General features: G+C 37.3%; 1 protein-coding gene across 1 annotated transcript; it reads right to left on the reverse strand.

Moving 5' to 3' along the window:
• Positions 1-14851: 14851 nt before the first annotated feature.
• LOC140864731 (OVARIAN TUMOR DOMAIN-containing deubiquitinating enzyme 11) lies at positions 14852-19232 on the reverse strand. Its single transcript, XM_073269064.1, has 10 exons — positions 19060-19232; positions 18582-18772; positions 18405-18478; positions 17738-17792; positions 17319-17393; positions 16857-16930; positions 16718-16766; positions 15955-16039; positions 15638-15694; positions 14852-15169 (listed from the first exon to the last, which is right to left on the reverse strand). The coding sequence occupies exons 2-10, from the start codon at positions 18747-18749 to the stop codon at positions 15126-15128; spliced, it is 681 nt and encodes a 226-aa protein (XP_073125165.1). The 5' UTR covers positions 18750-18772; positions 19060-19232; the 3' UTR covers positions 14852-15125.
• Positions 19233-21252: the final 2020 nt, after the last annotated feature.

Consider the following 21252-nt stretch of genomic DNA (forward strand, 5'->3'; position numbering starts at 1 on the left):
CAATCGACTAAACAAATTCGATATACAACCAAATCAAATTATCTTAAAAATAAAACCTACAGCTAATCCTACTGTCTTTACGGGTCTCTAGTCTCTCCAAGCTACTGGGCGCAATACCTGCACCTGCACCTGCCCCGTCGAATGGGGTGTCCAGACATACAGAAAATACTGGACGTGAGCGAATACTCTCAATACGAAAGCACGGGTAAACATACAAACATGATTCATGAAAATGAATATGACTGGGTATCCATATCTGGGATAACTGTATACAAAATGCTCAGACAAGCGCCTAGGATATGAGTAGTACCAATCGGAGAATCAAACCACTGGATACTTCCCTCATTCCCACCAGACGTGGACCGTGTCCCTCAAATGCCAGTGTCGGCCTACCCCTCGGTCGTGGGGCACTCGACATCAATCGTACGAATAGGGCTGAGCGGCCCTACATGGCTCATCTCAAAAGATGTATAGACACAATATGATATGCACATGCCGCATAATAACATGCAAAACATGACACAAATATGCAACACATAAGCATGCATACCCGCTTACAATCTCAGTCAGTACTTACGTACCTTACTATAGGTAGTCCTGGCAGTCCCACTCTAGGTTCTAAGCCTATCATCAGCTCTACAATGCAAAATACTCATGTATTATTAGTTAAGCTGTAAAAGCCTTAACTAAGATATTGCATGCTCCTAAATAATTTAAAGAGACCATAGCTATACCTGCGTCCGTCATCAGCCCGCTGATGGCGACTGCCTCAAAACTTAGGCACAGCTCCGTTACGACGCCGGGATCGCTCCGCTACTTTTGGATTCCCAATAGGACGCCTAGAAATCCCTAGATCTGACTAGAAAGGCTAAGAAACGAGAGACATAAGAGAGGAATGAGCGAGTTGGAATGAGACTCGGATCCCATATTTAGAGACAGCGATCGGCACCGTTCGATCACGCCGTCGGAGCATCCGATCTCCATCGGACCATCCGATCTTCGCCACGTGTCCATCCAATCGCATGCAACCACACACCTGTCCTGACGTATGATCGGAGCGTCCGATCCTAACCACCGGACAGTCCGATGTCACCTTGCATGCGTAAGCAGTGACATCAACATGCTGACATCACAGATGACGTCAGCCTTAGCAAAACGGAGCGTCCGATCTTGCTTTGGCTCAAAACCTTACCAGCCTATTTCCGAGCGTTCTGGATCCATTTCCTGACTTCGTTAATTCATCTGTAATTTCTTTAATCATGTTTTACTAAATCTAAACATGATCACTTGATTAATTACCATTAATCAATAATTCCGGATACGGGTTACTACATTCTCCCCTCCCCCCTTACAAGATTTCGTCCCAAAATCAAGGAAATATCTAAGAATGTATCTCAACCCCTGATTGTCACATTCACGGAAAATTTTGATTCGGAACAATTGGTCGAAATAACTTTCGACAATCTAGACTCTTGTCACGAGACCATAAGTCTGTTGGTACTAGCCGAACTATTTCAATATCTCCTGATACACCTTCCCACCTCAACTATAATCGCTAAAGATTCTTTTAATGAGTTGACACTCGTACGATCATATCTCGCAACTCGAGACACATTGGAGCGTCTACTGATCAGCAATATATGTTTCCCATATTGAAATCAATCACATCTATCTCTGATCATTTTGGAAGACAGTTCCTGTGTATCCACTTGGCATGAATCTCGCACCATTCGAATCACGATTACATTACGCTGGTCAAAATCAAACAAAACTTGTCTGCTCATATTCATTATCCCAAAGTAAAAATTATATAGACGAAACTCACGTCATAACCTACTGGTTAGCGACATTTGTTGAACACTGATCAGATCTGACCATCTAATGGTTTCATAAGCTCTCATTGCAGAATACACATCCCAACACCGCCCTAATATAGCAACTCATGAATCTCTTCTCAAAAGAATTCAGTTGGAACAAAGCTTATACTTCAACGTAACTGTTTACAACGATTCTTGGACTGGGGAAATCTTTCCACAACTCTATGAAGCACAACCAAGCTTCCAGAGCAACACTGGGAAACCATCCACCATGTCTAGTACAAATTATACTTCACGTTTTCAGTGTAACTCAACACTATGTCATGATGAAACTCTCATCGCATGACAATCATGTCACAAAATCCTCCCTTAACCAATGGTCTGCGAAGCTATATGCATACGCCGCAATGGTAATCATCACATCTCTGATGAACTACATCGTCTCGACCACAGGTTACTCACTTATGAATTGCAATCGATAGGCTAATCAAATCTCTCTACAGGATTTAGTTAACTTTGACGTCCTCTTGGTAGTCATACTTGCAATCACTGTACACTCATCAAGACTAAGGCAAACTTTCACCAAAATTCTCGACTGGGACATTCCAAAGTACACCAACATATGGAAATGATTCCTATCATGTCTCGAAATAGACAGTAATTTGCATCTGGTATAACTCATCTCGGAGTCTCTGATGACACCATCATCGCTAATTCTATCCTTGAGAGATCTGACCAACTGATCTTAAAGAAAACTAGTCCAAACGGATTCAATATTTTTACTTACTCATGTTCCTACTGAAACGCATCAGCCCTATCATGAATTGGAAAGACTAAGATTTTTTACAAACACGTCACTCCTATCACAAGTCACTAGATATCAAGTTACTCTTGGAATACTTCATGCTTGAAGTAACTTGCTACACATCACACACTCGACTATTGTCCATTGTTGAAATGCAACAACCTTGACAATCAGTCCGCACTTGATGTGGCTCGCTGACTAAGAAGAACAAAGTTGCTTCATCGCAATATTACGAAGTACTCAATCCGAACGGCAATCTTGTTGATTACTAAGTCGATCATCGACTGATTCAATCATCTCAATGGCATCGCGCATCACACGCTGGAAGATTAGTGACAACAATCATGCTAGACTTTGAAAACCAAGTCTCAGCTATTGTTTCATTCCACGACCAGACAACTGGTGTTCACTCGCTGATGCCTATTATAATCCGCAATACTTGTTGGATCTCAAACCCAACGGTATACTAAGACGTTCGGTTCGACAATCCTTGAAAATTATTGTCCACCGTTGACATGGAACAAACACTTGATCTCTTCTTTAATCAACCTCGAGTATACTATTGCTAATACTAAGCAATTTCTTGGATCAATTTTGGCTTCTCCTCAATAAGAAAATACTAAATTGAGAAACTACCAATTTCCTTGCTTGCTCTTACTACGGCTGATAACCAAGTTATCACAGAAACTTGACTACACGAGTCAATTTTACAATCTTCCTCAATTAGCAGCAATCCCAAAAGATCCGTCTCTGACAATCCTAGAGATTCCAATTATACCCAAATCGCTAACTTCTGTGAGATGTACCAATTACCAATCTCCTAAGCACAACGCGACGAAGTACCATCCCAAGTACCTCTCGATCTACTATATCCTAATCATCACTGATTGGACTTACTTATCAACCACGTCGATCTACTATGGCTTGCACTTGACCCATCGATGTCGATCAATTCAGACAACCACTGATCCTCGAAACCTACATGGCTCGATCAATTACTCTGACCCAATTGTCACAAGTTTCCTATTCCCAAATGCAAGAATCACTCTGGTTCAACGCATATATCCCTGACAGAATCAGGCGATAGCTAAAAGTAGTCACTGGAACTCATCTTAAGCCATTTCAAAACTACTAACCACTACCTTGTTTACTCAAAGCGAATACCAAGGCGTACTAAATCCAGGAAATTCTCCTTGATATATTAACCTAGATCATTTCCATCCCATGTAAAATCCCACGATTAATCTCTGAATACATCAGACGATACTTCGTGCAATCACTGGTATAAACCGGACTACCTACTAGATCCATCCGTCTAGTAATATCTCCTAGGTCAAAACCTACCTGCTCAGAGCACTCACTCATCAAGGAAATCCTTCCAAGACTGGTTCCGTCAACCGAAAACCCAAACCAATATCTCTGACAAAAGCCAGAGGATATCTAAGCCACTGATACCAAACTGGATATCTATCTATACCAAGGTCATACCTCATCATGGCTGTTACCAAATCCTTAGATTGAGTAGTCTTCCCACCGCCACCTCCTGAAGCAAAAAGGCTCCCAGGTACACCGGCATAGGGTCTCGCCTCCTCACGTCTAATCATGATCATAGTTCACAACTCTCGGCGTATACTCAACCTGGTTCCTTGATAAAATCCCATCATCACAAAGTCACAACCTAAAGAAGTCAAACAAACTACTGTTCTAAGGAAACAACATAGAACAAAACTCCAACGTTCTAAAGAAAGCAGTTTAGAACAATATTCCCATGCCTCCTGAGGAATCACCTCATCACTGGCACTAACCATAGTCAATCGACTAACTAGGTCAATCCTAGGAAAACATCTAGATTAACCACATGTCAAACAGTTACAATCGGCTTACTCAAAACTATGAGTTACAACAGTTGAAACTGATCAACTAATCACTGGATTAATCTCAAAATAATACATGTATCATCGTTTCAAGTTATTGATAATTTCTTTATTACAATCCCATGTAATACAAATTCAGTATCCAAAAATACAATGAAAATGTACAACCAATAACTTGAAATGATACAACCAGTGTCTGATGATTAATTACAACTGAAATACTTTTACAACAACACAGTATTAAATCATCATAATTGATCTTGATTTTGAGCATGAAGTTTCTCATCGACGCGCGCATCAATGCTAGCATACTTCTGACCAGATCTCGTCATATGATCTCATGAAAAGAAACTCCGGAGAAATGGTGCTTGGTTGCTAACCAGTTATGCTCTGCATCAGTGCATGTCATCGAACCTCTTCTGCTCAAGATCTTTATAGAAGACCTGTTTGCATCCATCACATTGGAAATGGACGGTGCTTTAACCAGATATTTATGACAATCTCTCCAATTACGAGTGGAGAATATTCAGTGTAGTGTCATCATGGCCGAACGGCATAGATGCAACCATCAAGTGTGTCCCAACCAATCCTATTCCACTGCCTCCGGCATCTGATACTCGATCCAAAGCTAGGATCCATGTGAGTAGAAATCTTAAAAACTCAGACACGATCCTTCGCTCCTGTCCGCACTTGATGGAAACCCATAAGCCAAATCTTTAAAAATCCTGCCGATGATGATAGTCTTTGGGCAACCTAATTGCCTAATCATCATCTCTTATAAAGTCTCATCAATCCTACAAGGATAACCCAAAGTTTTAATACTATCTCCCAAGTCTCTTTGCATGCGCTCTGATACCAATAAATGTAGAGACCCAACCCGAATCCACTACCTAATCAGAGTTAGAGCATAATTAAGCATGAAATTAAAATAAATGCATAAATTCGTTGCGAAAGACTTAAATAAATCCTGGTCGGCGGAATACAGCCGACTAAACAAATTCGATATACAGCCAAATCGAATTATCTTAACAATAAAACCTACAGCTAATCCTGCTGTCTTTACGGGTTGCTGGTCTCTCCAAGATACTGGGCGCAATACCTGCACCTGTCCCGTCGAATGGGGTGTCTAGACATACAGAAAATACTGGACGTGAATGATTACGCTCAACACAAAAGCACGAGTAAACATACAAACATGATGCATGCAAATGAATATGACTGGGTATCCATATCTGGGATAACTGTAAACAAAATGTTCAGACTGGAGCCTAGGATATGAGTAATACCAATCGGGGAATCAAACCACTAGGTACTTCCCTCATTCCCACCAGACATGGACCGTGTCCCCCGGATGCTAGTGCCGGCCTACCTGTCGGTCGCGGGGCACTCGACATCAACCGTCCGAATAGGGCTGAGCGGCCCTACATGGCTCATCTCAAAAGATGTACAAGCAAAATATGATATGCACATGCCGAATAATAACCCATGCAATAACATGCAAAACATGACACAAATATGCAACACATAAGCATGCATACCCGCTGGCAATCTCAGTCAGTACTTACGTGCCTTACTATAGGTAGTCCTCGCAGTCCCACTCTAGGTTCCAAGCCTATCATCAGCTCTACAATGCAAAATACTCATGCATTATTAATTAAGCTCTAAAAGTCTTAACTAATCTATTGCATACTCCTAAATAGTTTAAGAAGACCATAGCTATACATGCGTCCGTCGTCAGCCCGCTGATAGCGACTGCCTCAAAACTTAGGCACAGCTCCGCTACGACGTCGGGATCGCTCCGCTACTTCCGAATTCCCAATAGGACGCCTATAAATCCCTAGATCTGACTAGAAAGGCTAAGAAACGAGAGAAAGAAGAGATGAATGAGCGAGTTGGAATGAGCCTCGGATTCCATATTTATAGACAGCGATCGGACCGTCCGATCATGCCATCGGAGTGTCCGATCTCCGCCACATGTCTATCCAATCGCATGCAACCACACACCTGTCCTGACGTAATATCGGAGCGTCTAATCCTGACCACCGGACCGTCCGATGTCACCTCGCATGCGTAAGCAATGATGTCAACATGCTGACATCACGGATGACATCAGCCCCAGCAGAACGGAGCATCCGATCTCGCAAACGGACCGTCCGATCTTGCTTTGGCTCGAAACCCTACCAGCCTATTTCCGAGAATTCTGGATCCATTTCCGAACTCCGTTAATTCTTCTGAAATTTTCTTAATCATGTTTTACTTAATCTAAACATGATCACTTGATTAATTACCATTAATCAATAATTACGGATACGGGTTACTACAATTGTATTTTAGAAGTTACATAAAAAGCAGTTGTGGGCTAAGTTGAGCAAATGTGAATTCTGGATTGATCGAGTCGTGTTTCTTGGTCATGTTATATCTAGGGAAAGAATATTTGTGGATCCAAGTAAGATAGAGGTAGTGTTGAACTGGGCACGTTCGAATACAGTGGCTGAGATCCGTAGTTTCCTTGGTCTAGCTGGATATTATTGTCGATTTATTGAGAATTTCTCTCAGTTAGTCAGGAATTTGACACGACTTACCCGGAAGGATGTTTCTTTCTAATGGTCCTCATATTGCGAGGAATCTTTTCACAAAATTCGTAAATGTCTGACCACTGCACATGTGATAGCTCTAACATCAGGATCGGGAGGTTATGTTATCTACACTGATGCCTCTAGATAGGGGTTAGGATGTGTATTGACATAGCATGGACATGTGATAGCTTATGTCTCTCAAAGTTGAAGACGCATGAGATGAACTATCCAGTACATGATCTCAAGTTGGCCGACATTATCCTTGCACTCAAGATTTGGAGGCATTACTTGTATGGCGAAAAGTTTGAGATATTTACGAATCACAAGATTTTTATGTATTTGTTCACTCAGACGGATGTGAACATGAGACAGAGAAGATGGATGCACTTGCTGAAGGACTATGACTGTGAGATTATGTAACATCCAAGTTTTACAAATCTTATTGTCGATGCCTTGAGTCGACAGGTAAGACTTTATGCTCTTCAGACTAGTGATATATCAAATATGATTCAGGAATGTTGTTCTTTGGGATTCACCTTCAAGCACAATAAAGTATTTGATGGAATTCGTCTGTATTCTATTTTATCTGAGTTAGTCGTGTATTCTCGAATCAGAGATTCTCAAATGTCCGATGCTAAGACGCAGCGAATGGCTCATCTAGCCACTGGTGAGAATAAATCTAGATTAAATTATCAATCTAATGTATTATTGTGCTTGTCCAATCAGGTGGTTGTTCTTGATGATGTGGAACTAAGGGATGAGATCCTAGCTCAAGCTGACACAAGTCGACTGATAGTTCATCCTGGAAGCATGAAGATGTACAAAGACTTGCGATCTAGATTCTGGTGGAAAGGAATGAAGCGGAGTGTATATTAGTACATTTCTAGATGCCTTGTCTATCAGCAAGTCAAGGCCAAGAATAGACGACCAAGTGGGTTATTACCGAGCTTAGAGGTTCCTGAGTGGAAATAGGAGCATGTGACCATGAAATTTTTCACCAATTTGCCTATGACCTCTCGACAATGTAATGCTATCTGAGTCGTTGTGGATCGTTTGACAAAGTCTGCGCACTTTATTCCTTACAACCAAGATTACTCTTTTGATCGCATGGCTCGACTATACATCCAGGATATTGTGTGCTTCCATGGAGTTACATTGAGCATAGTCAGTGACAGAGATCTGTGGTTTACCTCACGTTTTTGGGATAGTTTTCAGCAAGCATTGGGCACAACTATGAGCATGAGTACAACATATCATCTAGAGACTGATGGACAGTCAGAACGGACGATACATACATTAAAGGATATGCTGAGAGCATCTATGATGGACTTTGGATTGTCTTGGTAAGACCATTTACCTTTGGTTGAGTTTGACTATAACAATATTTATCACCACAGCATTTACATGGCACCATTCGAGGCATTGTATGGATGACGATGTAGTACTCCACTGTTCTGGGATGAGTTTGGAGAACGACAGGTCGAAAGGCCAGAGCTGGTGCAACAAGTTGCGGATAAGGTGGACTTGATCAAGCAGAGGATCAAAGCTTCCCAGGACAAATAAGCTAGTTATGCCAACACCCAGCGTAGGCCATTGCAGTTCGATCTTGGAGAACATGTCTTTCTCTGAGTGTCACCTTTCCAAAATGTGATGGTATTTGGCTTAAAGGGAAAGTTGTTCCCCGGATATATTGGACCATTACAGATCCTGTAGAAGATTGGAGATGTTGCCTATCGTCTGGAGTTACCGCCATATCTCTCCAGTATCCATGATGTATTCTATGTGTCGTTACTTTGACAGTACATAGCTAACGAATCACATGTGATACACCCGACTGATTTTCGAGCCTGGAGAACATGTCTCTCATACGTGGAACGACCACTCCGGATCATGGATAGAGAAGAAAAAGTAATTTGGAATAAACACATACCATTGGTCATGGTACAGAGGCAGCGTAGAGGTACTGAAGAGGCAACTTGGGAACTTGAAAGTCGTATGCAGACAGAACATCTTGAGTTGTTTGATACACATCATGTATATACGTATGAGTATCATGTAAATATGTATGAAATCTTTTGATGAAATAAAAAGTGAATTTCAGTTCTTGATTTGTTACCCAGACTTAAATTTCGATGAAGAAATTTCTTAAGTTGGGGAGACTGTATTAATCCGTACCCTATTTTAAGTTAATTAAATGTTAAATATGATTAAGGGTTACTAATTAAATAAATCAAGGGATTAAATGGAATTAAAATATGAATTTTGGACTTTGAATTCATTGGAGAGTTTGGAAGACTGAACTCGGTTCGGAAGATTCAAACCCTCACTTCGGAAGCAGCGAAGTGTGCATGGTTGGTTCGGAAGCTAAGAGCTAATCCCAATCCAAGAAAGATTTCTCATAGGTGTCTGAACCATTGTGATTCAGTAATTACATGCAGAGTTCGGAAGGTCCGAACCCAGCAAACCAGATATGTGGCTTGCATGCAAAGTTCGGAAGGTCCAAACTCCAGTTCGGAACTTCTGAACTCCGCCTATAAATAGGGGTCCGAGGCTTCAGTTTTAAATCACAAATTCATCGATCCCTTTCATGATTCAGTCTATATTTGAGGGCCCAACGATAATAGTGAGGTGCTTTTGGAATAACATCAAAATGTAAGTAGAAATTAGGTTGTCGACATCAATGGGCTAACGACGGACGAAATTATGGTCCGAGAATCCTATTAGTTTATAGGATTATTTGTAAGCTTAGTTAATACTTTTAAAACATGTTTAGTGATATGATACTTACTTGACTGTAGACTTGGAACCTAGACCCTGATTATACTTGATCTATCATTTAGAGGTACATAAGTACTGACTAAAATTTTTAACTGAGTATGCATTCTTATATGTTGCATTTATGTGTCATGATACATGTTTTTTTCTTTTCATAAATACTGAATGTGCACATACACATTGAGTCGTATCTCCTTCGAGATAGCCTTTCACATAGGGTCGCTCAGCCCTATACTTGTTTATACTGTATTACACCAGGAGTTACCGTAATGCTCGGAGACTGATACTATGGTGGTCTAGATGTGTTTGTGAGTTACACAGCAGTAAGATTCCCAGATGGTACTACATACTCACTGGCACCTAGTATGAGCAGGACTTGGTAGTTGACCAGTCACCCCAGTCATCTCACACTTAATGCATCATATTAGTTTTGTATACTCATATTTACGTATTGGGCGTTTAGTCGCTCACATCCATGATGTTATCTTGGACACCCCATTCTACAAGGCAGGTCTCAAGCTAGACGAAGCGGGTGGATCGATGTAGGGTTAGAGACAGGGCCAGGAGCGGCTTGGAGTTGTAATGTCTATAGTATGTTTCATGTTGTAAATATTTATGGGAAAATACATTTGGGTTTTCGGTACCTGTTGTATTCCGTCGGTTTCTTTGTAGTAGGTTTTTAAGTTTCCACAATAAACTCTGTGTTTTGAAAAAAAAATTTATATTAAGCTCGTTGCTTGCTTAGTAATACAATTTAGTATGTGATCTAGACTGGGTCACTACATGAATGCTTTGACAAAGTGATAAAAACATATGGATATGCTCAATGTCAAGATTAACACACCATGTTTTACAAACACTCACAAGAAGGTAATTGTAATAGCCCAATTTCCTAAATAAGTTAATCAACTGCCTAAATATGTTCAATTGGTCAAAACATGATTAAGGGATTCCCAATTGGATATGAGGAGTTAAAAATCGGTTTCAGAACGATCGAAAATGGTTTCGAGGGCTTCAAGTTATTAGACAGTTCGGAAGCTTCGAAGAGCAGTTCGGAAGCACCAATGTACTTTGGAGGTTGAGAGTGAGTTCGGAAGCTCCGAACTCACGATAGGAAGGTCCGATCACCTTTGGATAAAGAAGTTTGGGCTTTCTGATTCTTGATTTGACTCGAGAGGGTTCGAAAGCTCCGAACTCCGTCTGCAGTAGTGAGTTTTCCAATCAAGGACACACGTTTTGTGGCTAGATATTGGAAGCTTCGATGGGGAGATCGGAAGCTCCGAACGTAGGATCGGTGGTTCCGATCGTTGTCTATAAATAGGGGCCGATAGCTTCACTTTCAGTTGCCAAATCACACTTTTCTCTCTCGTTCCTTGTTGGTTTGGAAGGCTTCCGGGCGTCATCTTGAGGGACAGTCGATAGCGACGTGCTACCAAAATCGTAGTGAAGTTGTGCTTAGAAATGACGGACGCATGTATAATGCTAGACTCTGATTAGGTTTTGTGATTAGCTAATAGTCTAGTTAAGGCTTTTAGTATGCAATTAGTGATATGGTGATTATCTACTTACAGGCTTAGATTAGAGAGCTAGTGTTGTTAGGTTGCTTGTGTTGAGGTACGGACGTATTATCCGATATATCCTAGTTGAGTATGCATGTTCTATGTTTGCGTGTTTATATGACATGACTTATGTGCATATATTATGTCACGATTATTATACTGCTTGCATTATCTTGTTGAGCCTGCACCTTAATATTATTTGTAGTGGGGTCGCTCAACCCCAAGTTATTGAGTGGATGGTTGGACCCGTCGATGACGCAGGCAGGTCAGCTATATAAAAAATTTTCCATCTGGTATGTGAGCCACTTCCTGATGCGACAACCCAGCTTGCTACATACCATGGTGCCTCTTGTTTGAGCAGTGTTTTTGTCGTGATAGGCTTCCGATATCTGTTCATTTTCATTAGCATTAATAGCATGTGCATACTCATACTTTCATACTGAGTGTTGTTAGCTCACGTCCTCGATTTTTGGTTCTGGACACCCTATTCCATAGGGCAGGGCTTAGGCTGGATGGTCCGAGTGGGAGCGGTCGTTGAGTTGCTGCAGTACCGTGAGTTTTTTCGTATTAGGTTTTCGTTTGTGGATTTTCAGTATTGTCTTTTGATCGGGCTGTAAAACAGTTATTTATTTCAATTCGGTACCGGTTGTATTCCGCCGGTTGGCTTCTTGGACCGTTTAAGTTTCTGCTGGTTATTATTTGAATTATTGTGCTTTAAGATTTTATTGCATGCTTAAGTTTGATTAGTAAGTGATTTTGGAGCGGGTCAATACAGTAATGCTGTCATATTAATTGTGTATGTGAATGGTATTCTTCTTACAGGAGATGATCACAATGAGCCGGAGAATCTAAAAATAAGGTTTGGAGGGGAATTTGAAATCAAAGACTTGGAATCACTAAAATACTTTCTTGGGCGGGAGTTTTCTAGATCCAAAGAAGGGATTTTTGTGAATCACCGTAAGTATGCAATAGACTTGTTGAACTAAACATGCATGCTAGGGTGTAAACCTGCTGAAACACCCATGGAACCTAATGCAAAATTACAGCCGTCAAAAGCTGAAGAAGTGAAGGACATAGATGATATCATAGACTGGATGGGAGGCTAATTTACCTATCCCACACACGTCCTGACATAGCATTTTGAATCAGCATGGTCAGTCAATTTATGCATTCACTAGGTTTGGAGCATTTGAAGTTGTTTACATAATCTTGAGCTATCTAAAGATGACACCTGGTAAGGGCTTATGTTTAAAGCACGAGAACACTTACAAATTGAAGCGTACACCAATGCAGATTGGGTTGGAAATACAGGAGATGGCCGAAAATCTACTTCGAGTTATTGCTCTTTTGTAGGAGAAAACTAGGTTACTTGGCGATGTAAAAAATAAAACGTAGTTTCTAAAAGCAGTTTGGAAGCTGACTGTAAGGCTTTAGTTCATGGAATTTGTCATATTATGTGGATAAGAAGGTTTCTAGATAAATTGAAAGCTAGATAAATTGAAAGAATGTGAATTATCTCTAATGAAAGTGTATTGCATGTGACAACAAGGCTGCAATCTCGATATCCCATTACCCAGTTCTTCACGATCGCACAAAACATGTGGAGTAGATTAACACTTTATTAAGTAGAAGATATATAATGGTTTGGTGAGCATGGTATGCATTCCCACTAAGGAACAAGTGGCAAATATCTTCACAAAGGGATTAACAAAGAATGCAATTTGATTTTCTAGTTGGCAAGCTGCAGGAAATGGAAACTATTTTCAAACCAGCTTGAGGGGAGTGTTAGAAAATCATAAATGATTGTGATAATTATTCTCGTAAATCTGTAGATTAGCTAATTGATTGTAAATCTCTGTATTATAGGAATATATCATGCACTTCAAATCAGTGATCCAGTTTCCTGATTTAAATGATTTGTATACCTTGTACAGATTCTATAAATTAGTGATTAATGAAATGAAGAATTATTCAGTCCAAAAATTATTGTTTTTCAACTCATGAATTTCTAATATAATTAACAGTAACTATCAAACTGTCAAGAGCATGCTTCATACTTAACTTCATTCTCTATTATCTTACTATATTATTATAGAAGAGTTCATTGTATTAACTATTTTTCAATTAATTAGTAAAGTATGAGGAGAAATTACGATTATACTATAACTTAATTTTCAACAAAACTAAAATTATTTGGCAAATTAGTAATTATGGTATCCACTTTTTTCGTCCTTTGATGCTTTTTTATTTACTAAAATGATAGTCATTTAAAATAATTATGCAAATAAGTCAACAATTAATGTATGTATGAGTTTAAGCCCAATAATCTGCAGCCCAATATGTTAATAAAATTATTACTAAAATATATTAATAGTATTACTTCGGGTCGGGTCGGGAGGAGTTTTTATTCCCGACCCCTCTCTTGAGAATTCAGGTCGGGATTTTTTCGATATGAGAATGAACTGAGATTCGGGAAGGGTCGGATTTTTAGAAATTTTTCCAGCCCTACTCACTTTGTGCTCTTTAATGTTTTTTTATTTATGAAAATATCACTCGACTTTGTAAAATTGATGTATCTATTACGCTTTGGTGACTATTGTTTACGAAAACGTCACATTTTTTTGTGTTTTTTTTAATTTCACAATTTATTTATTTTTGTTTTCATTAAAAAACAAAAGTTACAAGCACACAACGGATGAACCTGAATAGTAGTATATGTTATCTACCTGTCCATTCAAGTAGAGGTGTCAAAACGGGCCAGCGAAACGAGCTTGCTCACAACCCATCGCAATCTACCATTAGGCGGGGCGGTCCACCTTTTAGGCGGGTTGGAAAAACATCAACCTAACCCAATTTTTTTAGGTGGCGGGGCGGCCAACCCGACGGGCTCACGTGTAAAGTGACGGGTTTTGCGGGCCAAACCGCAACCCACCGTTAGACGGAACGGGGCGGGCGGGCCGACCCATTTTTTAGACGGGTTAAAAATTGACAACCCAACACACCAATTTTGTATGGCAAGACGGACCAACTTGACGGACCTATCTCATTTTGACACCTAGGTATCATCTTTTGTATAAAGGTATGTGTTTGTACTAATTAAGGGTGCAAATATATTTGTGTTAGTGTATATATATGTCTGTGCATCAAAGTACTCAAGTACAGAGTTGTGTTCGTATTAAGGATTCAACAAAATCAAACCGGCTCACAAGTTTTTGGTCTCGCAGATTATGATTGTTCGATTGATGTAATTATTAAACTCACAAGAAGCTCAAGCATATTCAACAATTTTCGAGTTGAATTTTAAGATATTATTATTTTTACAAGGTTTATATGTTTAATATACTAAAATAAAATTAAACAACTGATCTCACTCAATCTGAAATTCAAGCAGACCTACTTCGGCAGAAAAGAAATCCAGCAATAATTTGAAGTCTAACTCGAGGCAAGTTCCAGTGAACTATATCAATTTGAATGTTTGAAATTACTAATAAAAATTGAGCTCGAGCTCAAGTATAAAAAATGGTAGCAAAACTAGATATGATTCGGATTCATTTACACTCCTAAGGTGCACGTAAATTTCTAGTCCTGTTGTATATATACACATATATCAATTGGAGGTGAAGCTATACATATATGGTTGCAGGCAAATAAAGAAAATAAGGTCCAATTTGGCGTGACAATATAGAAGGAAATTAAAATGTATCTTCATATTCCAAACTTTAAAAAAGCCAATGCTTCTTCCTGTGTTTTCTTGAAGGAACCTCTGCATAAAATATATACACCAATTATCAACGCATAAAATTTCAGGGAAAATTGTTTTTTTAATCTTTTATGTTTGTCTATTTGCGATTTCGATCATCTACGTTGTCAGATTTTAATTTTATTCCGTCATTTTTGTGTTTTTTTTGGACAATTTTATCCTTTTTTCTGGCATGACAGTGAGTAGCACCAATGCATCGTTGATGTGGAGCTGACATGTGTATGCCACATCAACATTTTCGACGAAAAAGGACTAAAATTGTCAAAAATCGAAATATGCGGATCGAAAACTGAAATCTAAAAACATAAATGAACAAGAAGTGACAAAAGTACCGGATCAAAATTTCAATTTTCCCTAAAAGTTCAACGGTAACGTATTTGGAGTCAAAAAATGTATTTTTAAAATAAAAATATAAATGTTTAAGGAAGAAAAAGGAACAAGTTATTTTGATCCGGCCAAAAAAGGGGTTACCTCCAGCTTGGTACAATGAATTATAGTGAATTTCACTCCAAAAGCTCAGCCACAATTCTGCAAAACAACACGGAATATCATACAGATTCAACGTTCGACAAGCCTTTCAGATCTTATTAACCGAAGGAACACGATTCTACACTATAGTTAGCTCAATGACAATTGAGAATGCCTCAATCGTTTGTTGTGCTACATGTTTCATGCAGTTTAAAAATCCAAATGATATAAGTTTCGTGTAACGATATATGGTTGTACAAAAAATTGACAACTAATATAAGGATACTTGTGAACCAAGATTAAAAGTGCGTAGTATTTACCTTTGATAGGAGTTTTGTCCTTGGGAAGGATCTCGATGTAGCCGGTATCTCGGAAAGATGTCACCAAACAGATTTTTGCTTCAAACTACATAGAAAATTTCTACATTCTTAGAAGAGTATTGAATTAATATATATGTTCTCATGCGCAAACACATTTTATGATATAAATCAATTATCAAGGCGATTAGTTCTTTGAGAAGCATAAGTTATGGCACTCGCGTAAAAACACAACAATTTGTGAAACAATGAAATAATTTTCTATCAATAGACAATACCTAGTAGACTTGAGAGATTTCGAATCAAATGTGCATTTATTAACGAAGGACGAACAAAAATCATCATTGATCCGAGCTTCTGGCTTAAGAATGCGTTTTTCAAACATATATTTCTTAAAAGGGCAATGCTACATGTACACGGAGTTTTACACGTTGGGTTACACATGACACTTCAAATTACGTGATTATCCTACGTGCATTTTTGAAAGATTTTTTCCAATTCAAGTGGAGGGATAATCACATAATTTTAAATGTCGTGTGTAAGCCAACGTGTAAAACTCCGTGTACATGTAGCATTACCCTTCTTAAAATTACCATGTGCTGAAATCCCCAAGTATATAAATTATCATCGGGTGACTCGCCTCAGTCATTTTGCGTACAAATCTGAGGGGCTTCAGAAGGCTTTTCAATAATTCGAGCTAAAGATAAGAGCAACTACTGAAGGTTGCAAAAAAGTTGAAAATAAAGAAGGCTCAAAGTTGACTTACTCGGTCAGCCGCTGCTTGGAGGGTAACATGATCTCCCCATCCTCCTGACCTATATTTTGATCGAGAATATGTCAATGGAAAATATTGATTTGAATCCCATACTATGAGAAAAATAATATAAAAAATGCAAATATCAAACCTTTTCATACTCTTAATATAGCTTTTGTACTTCATGGGGACGTAACTTTCGTACAGTTTTTTGTGATGTTTTAGCTGAAAATAATCAAGATACAGATGCAATAAGGCTGATATGTTGAATTCGTCAGATCGAGGTTAGATTCAATTCACAACTTGGTAATTATGTATTAGCATATTAAGGTAGTGTTTGGGAGAGCTTCTAGAAAGCACTTCTCACCTGAAGCTCTCCCAAACACTAATTCATGATATGTAAGAAATATAGATTGAAAGACTAAGTATTCGCACCAAAAAAAACTTTATTGTTTAATTTTGTTTTCTGAATTGAGAAACATGGAGAAAGGAGAAAATACGTTTGAGGTAATCTAGCACAGGCAAGAATTCATTATAGAAATACGGTGAAGTTTTCTATTTTAAATACTGGATTTACCAAAAGTTAGTCATAGTGAAGTTAAATGAAATGCACCTGTTTAACGACCTCCTTTCTTACGTATTTGTGGTATTTTGGATTTCGAAGCAACTGATCTGCGATGGCTCGAAACTGTAATGTATGTTAAGAAAGGAACAGATTAAAGAAATTCCCAGAATGCTAACATGAAATGAAAATTACAAACAACGGACTGACAAAACAAAATCTACTGAAAAAAGAACGACAATCAACGTGCATCACAATATCCAATAGGGACAGTATTGGGAACACAACTGTAATATTCTACTACAAAACCGGCACAATAGGAAATCATAAATCATAGGCACACCAGAGATTTAATCCAAGTACTTCTAAGCCAAAAAAAAAAAGAAGAAGAAGAAAAACAGAATGCTGATATAAATCAAGTAGCTCGGGCAAGTAAAAAATGCCAGAATGGCTGACTGAACGAAACAAACCTGGCAATTTCCATCTCCTTCAATTTGCATTTCAGCTAAGCCATACGTTGCCAGCCTGATAAATAACTAAACGTTAAAAAGCAGGCAAAGGAATAGAAGTCCAAGCAGTCACATGTTAACATTGCTTCGGGTGTTTCTTTTCAAGTTATTTTGCTCATTAGTAGTAAGGTAAATGATAAGTCCTTTAAATCAGGGTAATGGACAAAATATCCAGCTAATTTAACTTTTGCACAATTAGGGGAACAAGATGCACTTGAGTCGAGTCCAGCTTGAAGAACACCCTACACAAACTCAACTGGGAAAGAACAGTCGATACTTAAGCTAAGCTTGAACTTAATTGAGTAGAGATTTTTTGAACTAGGATTTGACAATGGATTTCTTTCTGAGCGACTTAACAAGTTCAATTTCTCTACCACTAACAAAGCACAAGCTTGAGCTCGAACCCAGCCACCCAAGGGCTACGTGCGATTTTCTCGGGTCACTGGCTCCCTACTCACTACCCCTAAGATAAAATTAAAATAACTTTTGACGCTCCCAGAAAAATCAACTGATTATATGGTTGAATCATTAAGGAAAAGATGTGAAACAGTACATTGAATTTAATGGTATAAAAGTGTTCTATAAGAATACAGCACAATTTACATTAAGGTCCGGAGAGAAATCCAACCTGTCAGCTAGCCTCTCATGATCTAATCTTGCATCAGTTTCATCAGGTATACTACCAATGATCCGAGGCGTATGCTGAAAATCCAAAATGAACTTGTAAGAGGATATACAATTGCAATAAACCAAAAAATAACTGATGCCGACGCCATGTTCTGCCACAGCAATGATCATAATATACCGGGATCGAATCTAAGTGTGAAAGCCTCTTCCCAAGCTTTCCATCATATCTTAATTTCTCTTCTTCAGCCAATATCGCTGCAATGGTATGATCATCCTCTGTATCATGTGAACTACTATTCAAACTCGAACTCGAGCTAGAACTCTGGTTTGCGGAGATCCCATTCATACTTCCAATCTTTTCCAATTCAACTACAGATCAACAAGAACCCACGATTACTAACAACACAAACCAAAGAATTAGAATGAAAACTATCAATCAACCATGACAAACAGCTTTCTTGATCACATATTTAAGCAAAATCAATCCCCAAAAACAATATTTCCCACTTGGGCCCATCAGAAAAATCTCAATGTAATGATCAAAGATCCCCATTTTAATAACCTTCCAAAAAAGAGTTCCAAGATCCAGCAACAAATGACAAAAACTAGCATAATTGGAGCACAGCAAAAGAAACTGAACCAAAAGCATAACGTACCTATATGAAACCACCAAAACCGAAGATTTTTAAATCGAGACAAAATGTCAGACGAAGATATGGGATTTGGAGTGAAGATGAGGAGAAGTAAAACAGTTGAATTTGGGCAGAATCTAAGCAGCCCGTTTAGGTAAACAAACAGCGCCTCACAACAAAGCGTGTCCTAAGGCTGTAGCTTCTTGAATTAGACCACTGTCTTTTATCCGCAAGTAGAGCCAATAAAGTCGCAAGTATTATTAATTGCACTTTAATATTATCATTATTTTCCGATTAAAAAAATCATCGCATTTATTTTAATATTAATAATATGGGCATTTATTTTAATATTAATAATATGGATAAAAGGAAGAGGAGTTGAAATGGAAAAAAAAAATTCACATTTTTTAAATATAAAATAAAAAGTGGTTATTCAAGCTTTCATGTGCTAATGATAACTGATACTTCGATGCACGTATTTCATGGTTCTACAATCTTTTTTTTTTGAGAGAACAAAAGAATGGTAAAATTTAAAAATGGAAAAAATGTAGTGTTTTCGTAAACAAATTCTCATCAAAGAACAATAGATACATCAAATTTGCAAAGGTGCATGTGTAATATTTTCCTAATCTTAAATATAAAAAAGATCAAAGGGTATGAAATGAGGAGACCAAATAAAATGACTCATTTATTCCAATTATTTAGATTTTATTATGAATTAAGTTATGATATAATCGTAAATTCATCTCATATTTCATCAATTTAATGAAAAACAGTTAATTAAATGCATTTTACTAAATATAATAATATAATAAGATAATAACTAATTGCTGTTGCACATGCATTGTATATAAATAATATAATATATAAATATTATGTATAACATGAATATAATATAGTAACCCTTTAATATTATTAAAGAACAAATATCGAATATTATTATATTTTTGTCACAAATTGTTTCACATTATTATACAATCAAAATATTAATATCATTAATGAAAAAAAATATTCATTTATGCAATTAACCAAATACATTCATATTAATTTAGATAACTAGATAAGTCCTAAATTATACCATGACCTCAAATTATTATTTCAAGGTGATGAGCTATTATAATTATAATCTAGCAAGAAGTGCAGAAAATAAGAATAACTAGTACATACTATTGAAATTTGGAGCATGCAATATATATGTGTAATATTAGAAGTAATATATTTTTCTATAAAATATAATCATATTTTTCTCATTAAATATTGTTATTGGTTTTTTTTTTTGTTTTTTTTATATCTGATTTTTCATTAATCCAAGGATATCAAAGAGAGTGGCATTTTGGAAAAAAAAAATTATAGGTAGGCGTATTTTAGACCAAAATTGGTTAATCAAAAGGATGAACAATATTTGATTTCCCAAAAAAAAAAAAAGGAAAAAGAAAAAGTATGAATAATATATTACAGATAGTATTTTTTAAAAAATATTTATGCCAACATTAATTTAATTTTTTGTTATAACTAAGGAGAGATGATTACATGGAACTGGTCTCCTAGAACCTTCGTACTAGCGTGTACGTGGAAGAAATCACACTTTGTCCATCTTTTGGAAGGGCAGTTTGACTATCTTTATCCAATTAATTTTGTTTATAGTTTAGTTTATATCAAATGTTGAAAATCTATATTACTATTAGGCAAAATTATAATTTTCATCCTTTATATTTGTGTATTTGCTTTTGGTTTCATATTATAATGTGGAAATTGAGTTTAATCATGATCTTTTAATTTTTTAGCGATTTTATAGTCTTTTTAAGAGTATTGATTGACATTGCAAATAGAAATGCATGTCATGCACGTTGGTATCAAATTGAAAAAAGATTGAATTAAATTGAAAAGTACTAAGACAACAAACTATAGTGAAATTTGACAAAAATAGATAACAAATTCACAAAAATACAAATATACATAACATAAATTGTAATTTCTAATATTATATCTCATACTTTGTTGTGATTAAAATATCAAAATTTATATAATAAAAATATAATTAACATGAAAATTTTGTTAAAAAAAAGCTAAGAAATATTTTCTAGAAGCTCTCCCAAATACTACCTTACGTCTATCAATAAATTTTTTTTAAAAAGTCACTTTTGTTATCAAAAATTAAAAAAACAATTTGTTTTAAAAAAAAATGGATGTTGATCATGCGGTTTCATGAAGGAAAAT

Source organism: Henckelia pumila, chromosome 4 (assembly GCF_033568475.1).
Source record: "Henckelia pumila isolate YLH828 chromosome 4, ASM3356847v2, whole genome shotgun sequence".
In the NCBI taxonomy this organism is placed as follows: domain Eukaryota; kingdom Viridiplantae; phylum Streptophyta; class Magnoliopsida; order Lamiales; family Gesneriaceae; genus Henckelia; species Henckelia pumila.